The 6,000-nt window shown below is 40.8% G+C and overlaps 1 protein-coding gene across 20 annotated transcripts in view; it reads right to left on the bottom strand.

The window, feature by feature from the left end:
• Nucleotides 1–252: 252 nt before the first annotated feature.
• MGA (MAX dimerization protein MGA) overlaps nucleotides 253–6,000 on the bottom strand; it is a 140,986-nt gene continuing 135,238 nt past the window's right edge. For all 20 annotated transcript variants that reach the window (XM_081507720.1, XM_081507719.1, XM_081507721.1 and 17 more), the window contains 2 exons: nucleotides 5,301–5,477; nucleotides 253–4,199 (listed from right to left, as the gene is read on the bottom strand). In XM_081507720.1, coding sequence (XP_081363846.1) covers nucleotides 2,926–4,199; nucleotides 5,301–5,477 — 1,451 coding nt within the window. In that variant the 3' untranslated portion in view covers nucleotides 253–2,925. The remainder of the gene's footprint in view (nucleotides 4,200–5,300; nucleotides 5,478–6,000) is intronic.

Genomic DNA, 6,000 nt, shown 5'->3' with positions numbered 1-6,000 from the left:
ATTCTTCACTGTAGAATGACTTCTTGAGACAAATACTTGCCATCAAGTTGTATGAAATTTCAAATTCTCCATGTAAAACATGCTGCAAAGATTAGAATACCAAAAACCTGCCCCAAATGGCATGTCAGAAACTTTGAAAACAGTAAGGAATTCCTATGTTTAAACTCCTTCAGTGGAACCCCTCCCAGATGTCTCAGGGCATCAGAATTCTCTATTACAACTCAGCACAAACCTAGCAACACCAAGTCCTGCTTTAATTATTGTAACTGATTTATTTCAAGTTTATACATTCTCCCACTGACCAAACTTCTTCTGTTCTTAGGTTTCTAAAAAAATAGTCATTTTTCAAAAGCAGAAAAAGAAAGATATATATTTAATATATAAAAGAAAAAGCTAAATCTGACATAATTATATTCTTAAAAACATTCCATTTATTTACAGATGTATAAAAAGGCGAATTATTGGTCTACTGAGATCATGCTTCTTATAGTTAGGGTGAGAGCTCACTATCCTCCCAATTCCTCAACTCCTCACTCAACTACATCTTTCATAGTCACACATGAATTTTCATAGATCAGTTTCTCTTGGGGTAAGGTTTAAAGGGTTGGAGTTTTTGGAGAGTTTTAGATTTCTATCAAGACTGCAGGATTGTTCTTAAGACTGAGCCCTCCTCAAATTAGCCCTAGCAACTCCCTAGTTCTAAGAGGTCTTGCAAACACCATTATTGGAGAGGGGGGTGTTTATAATGACATCTGCAGCCTTCCTTGAACACAGTGGATCATCTCTCATTTCTATCTCTGAACATCTTCCATGAACAGTCAAATATCTTCCCATCAAGAAATGAATACTACCTATTTGTCTATTTTCTTCTAAAAAAAGAGAACAGTGTTCAGAAGCAGAATGGTCCTTCTTTTCCTGAGGATTACTCGCTCACTTGCCTGCTCCTTGGCTGACCCTCAAAAGCTTTAAGAGCCTTGGAAAGTCAGGAGGGAACACGAGGACAAGACAAGCAAAGAAATAATGGGAAACTGCTATACCTGGATTAAACTACTAGCATCTCCAAGGACAGTTATTAGCAGGGAAGACAGGTGCTGGATTCCTTGGCTAAGGCATTGAATGAAATCTCCTGGGTAAAGAGAAGAGGGAGGGATAATGAGAAGCTGAGGGGCACTCATCACCTACTTCAAGCTCCTTCAGTAACCTTTAGAGGTGGGAAGGCTGGAGGCTGATGAGGAGGTCAAGAAAGGCAAGTAGCATAAAAAAACCAACAAAGAATGTGTTCCCGGTGCAATTCGCAGAGGAAACTTTCCCACCCTTTTCAATCTGTTTATTACCAGAGTTACTAGAAAGGGAACCAACCACGGAGGTAATAATTCACTGGCTAGGACCATTCCAGAGTTGGTTTCACAAACTAGTTCTGAAGATATGCTGAGTGGGATTTGGGATAAAGAAGGCAGGGGATGTAGAAGAAACAGCACTGCCTAGGCACAGCCCAGGCACTGGAAGCTCTTGTGTTATTGTTTCACAACACAAGCAAATCCTGTCAATGAAGACAGAACAGGGGTTACATTCCAAAATATAATTATTTAAGAAAGGCAAAATGCAGCAGCTAAATCCCAGTCTATACATTTTCAGAATAGTGATTCTTGCCCCCAGGAGTTTCCAAGAGACCCCTCAAGTGCACCATGATTATTTACAAACTAGATAGGAAACATCATTTCTATACTCAATACAAATCTCATCTTCTAGGTTGAAAACTTCAGCCTTTGAGAAATCTATGAAAACAACTATACAAAAATATAAATATCTTTATCTTTACAGGCTGTCAGACCTTCATACCCTGACAGCTAATGAGTGAAAAAGCTCTACACATCATTGAATCCATGGTAGCAGATAATAAAAAATATATCTTGTGATTCAAATACTGCCTTATTTCCCTGGTAAAGAGTGCCTACTGTGACTTTTTTTTTCTTTACATCCTGTGCAGATAACAGTGAATGAAACCTCCAAGCACCAGGAGGCTGGTTTGATTTGGGAAATACCCAGCCCCACAGTTTTTTATTTTTTTGGCCACTGTCTCTGGTATGGGGAGGGAATGCTTATCATTTTACTTTTCTCTTGAGTGATGTGTTTTGTGAAAGGGGAAGGGCTCCCTGTATGTCTACCCGCAAAAAATATATTCAAGGTAGAAATCCTTGGTACCGTGAAATGGTCTTCTCAACACCCAAACACAGTAAGGGAGAACTAGTTAATTTTTACATCTCAAAATGATTACCTTAGTAATAAAAGCTTTTTTAAAAGCATTCCTACTTTACCAGAAGGCTTAGATTTATAATTCTGATTGAAAAGGTGAGGGAATGGAAGCTACTTGGGATATGAAAGAAGAGAAAACTTTGTTGGGTGATCCTAAGTCCTTCACTTTGGTATTCCATGGTACCCATCCTCTCTCCCCCTCTTCTGAAACACCAACTAAGAGCTACCTCTTCTGGATCCCTTTGCACAGTGCATCACATTCCTTGGACTTCAGACTTAAAACAACAGCTATCAACTAAGGTTCAGTCCATAGCAACTCCTAAGTCTCAAGCAGCTTTTACTCTGGGAGGGAAGAACTAGGAACCACTGTGGACCTAGTCTTGTTACAAATTCCTTGGGTAAGAGGGGCACCTCGTGTTCAGTAATGGATCGCATCTTCTTGGAGAGGATGAGGAGACCCAGCACCACAAGTGAGGTAACACATTTTAACATGATCAGAATCTCATAGTAGTTAATTTCTTATACGGACATCAGCACCCTACCCCCTTTCTCTACCATCATTCACCACATTTCAAAGTCAAGGATCACAGTCCCATGACACAAACAAACAGGTGCCTGCAGAGAAAGGTGGTTTCCCCTCACAGCCCGGCTTCTGCCTGAGGACAACTAAGTTCATTTCCCTGCAGAACTTGGCGAGGCCCCAGTGTTGCCCAGTTTAGCCACAACAGGTGCCAATGTAGGCATCACCTTGCTCTCCCGGCATTCCTGATCATTCCCTGTTAAGTTCATTTTGTGTCCAACTGACCCAACTTTGGCAGCTACAGGTGCCAAACAAGGCATCACCTTGAGACTCTGACCATCTGTATCACTGGAAGGATTAGCTACTTTTAAACCTAGAGGTGCCAACTTTGGCATCGGCCTCCACAAAGTATCTGTGCTGTTGTTTTCTAGGCCACCCTTCATGTGTAGGATGGGGGGTGAGGACACACTTTCAGGCTCAGCAGGGATGCTAGAAGTACTCTTCCTTTCATCACCCGCTTTCCTGTGGGAAATGAGGGAATCCTTTATCTCAGAGTCAATGACAATCTTAAGCACATCTGGTTCAGAGGCTGGTTCTGCAAGTTGCTTTTCATTCTCAGAAAAGTCATCATCTTCCAAGTGCAAGAGGAGGGGGCTGACAGAGTCACTCTCCCCTTGTACATCAGGCAATTCCTTCAAACCAGTTCCCAAGTGGCCAACCTGGAAAGTTGCTCTGTTCCCAGGAGGAAGCTTACTGATAAAAGCCCGGCGAGCATCCCCTGGGAAGTCTGTATCCAGAGAGCTAGGCAGTTCGAGGCTAACAGAGTCATCATTTAACTGCTGATTAAGAAAGGCAATCTCATTGAGCAGAGATGTCAGTGTCTCATCAGTATCATCCTCATCTTCCATACTAGTTAGCAGTTCACTGGGATCCAATGCTGCTTCCTCTATAGCTGATGCTACCTTTCTCAATTCCATCTCTATGCTTGAGTCTTTGAGATCTTTCATCTTTAATTTATGAAATGGAGACTCCTTTGTCTTCAGTCTCTCCCGTCTTGATTCACTCTCTTTCCATTTATGCTGACTCCCTCTGGTATCACCAGAAATCTTTTTGGGTAAGAATTCTTGTGCTTCTTGCATACTGGAAACATCAACTATTTGTGGAAAACCAGAATCTTTATGTGACAGATAAACCTGTGCTGTACCCAGTGCCATTCTGACATCTCTATGGTTGCCTCTGGAAGAGATTTTACCCAAATCTTCACAGGAGTTATCCTCACTCCTGATAGTGTTTTTCAGGTGGTCAGGTGGCTTGCCATCAGGAACTTCATGGGGGTATTTGCTGCCACTCATATCTACCAAACCTCCCTCCGTTGCCAATGATGTCACATTAACAATTCTTGGCATCATAAATAAGTCGTCATTTTCTAGGGAAGAAAAAAAAAACTCATTTATCTATAGTGGTAAGCACTCTCTCCCATTCATACCCAATAACCATCTCAAAGGAGTTAAATTTTCACCATCTACTTTTAGCAATAAGATGAAAGGAAATACTAGTTTTTCAAACTACAGAGTTAGCCTAACAAGAAAATAGGTAAAATTTAACCAAAAGACACACTGATATTCCATCATTAATAAAAGTTCTATTCATTTTTATATAAATGCTCCCCAAGTTTATTTTTTTATCCTGAGGCAGACACGCACCTTGATTCTGTTCACCCAATAACTGCTACTCTGACAGAAAGATGAAGCCCTAGAGGCAGCACTCTAGGAAGATGACTCCTCCAGACTGGGTTTAGCAGTATTAGTATTGGTGAAGATACCCTTTTATCTTAACAGAAATTTAGGTTAGTAAAACCTAAATCATCAAAGTAAAAATTCCTTTTCAACTCCTTATCGCTAAAAGGGAGAGTGCTCCAACTTTATCAGGTTGGTAATGTAGGAGTGCACCATCTCTGAGTACAACACAAAACTGATACATATTTATCAACACCAAAAGATAAAATAATGACTCTTCACTTCACGTTCCTTTTACTTTCACATCTTTTAAATTCTTTCCCTAATTAGAAATTGGGCTTCCCAGGTGGCGCTAGGGATGAAGAACCCTCCTGCCAATGCAGGAGACATAAGAGAGGAGGATTTGATCCCTGGGTAGGGAAGATCTCCTGGAGGAGGGCATGGCAACCCACTTCAGTATTCTTGCCTGGAGAATCCCATGGACAGAGAAGCCTGGAGGGCTACAGTTCATAGGGTCACAAAGAGTTGGACACAACTGAAGCAACTTAGCACACGATTAGAAATTAGGAAAGATCACAAAATAGTTTCCATTCCCAGGTAAAAAAAAAAAAAGACCAATCAATACCACAGATAGAGCCAAACACGTTCTAAAAAGAGAATGCTCTCATACAGACTTGAATACAACGGCTCTTTATCACTACAGAACACATTCCAAGGCTTTCTCTGTCACTTTGAGATACCAGAGATAACTCTTTTACACCACCCACTGAAGGCAACACTTAAGACAATACCTGATTGAGCCACAGCACTACTGGCAACTTGAGGTTTCAGATCTGCTTCTAAGAGAGCAGGAGAAACAGTAACCACTGGTCCTGAGAACAGGGGACCTTTCAAGGTGAGCAACTGCCCTTGTGGAGTCATCACAATGTTGGCAGAGGTGTGTGGAGTATTAGAGGGTGAGGTATTTTCTGTAAAGAAGATCAGAAATTAGTTAAGGATAAAAGATCTTCAATTATGCTAGTGTACAGCCTAGGAATGTAGGAGACATGCCTAAAACCACACTCTGATTTAAAAAGCAAGACATTTTAACTTTGTTGGGGAACCTCAACTTACAATTTACTTTTTGAACCATTTTCCAGTAATGGTTACCTGTCCACTGATTCTCTTAAGGGACAGAATTTTATTTTTGCTGAGGAACAGAGCTACGGAACCACTATTTCAATGGAATGCTTCTGATGGTCTTGCTGGTGAAGCAGGATGAAGGTACACACTCTTTTATCTACGTTTGCTTCCCTATAAACCTCTAAGAAATTACTTCAAGCTTTTAGACCTCAGTTTTTCCACCTGTAAAATAAGGTGACTGGACTAAATGTCACTAAAGTTCTTACTTATTTAGCAATAACAACACTTGAATGTGCAATGCTAAAACTAACTCATATTTTAGTATCCATCACCACCTTCTTAGCTGATATAACAAACCAGATTTCCTTG

The sequence above is a fragment of the Giraffa tippelskirchi genome, chromosome 7 (genome assembly GCF_054371585.1).
Source record: "Giraffa tippelskirchi isolate mGirTip1 chromosome 7, T2T-mGirTip1v1.2.pri, whole genome shotgun sequence".
Lineage (NCBI taxonomy): Eukaryota > Metazoa > Chordata > Mammalia > Artiodactyla > Giraffidae > Giraffa > Giraffa tippelskirchi.
Note: the sequence above shows the minus strand (reverse complement) of the source record. Positions and strands in the feature narration are given on the sequence as shown.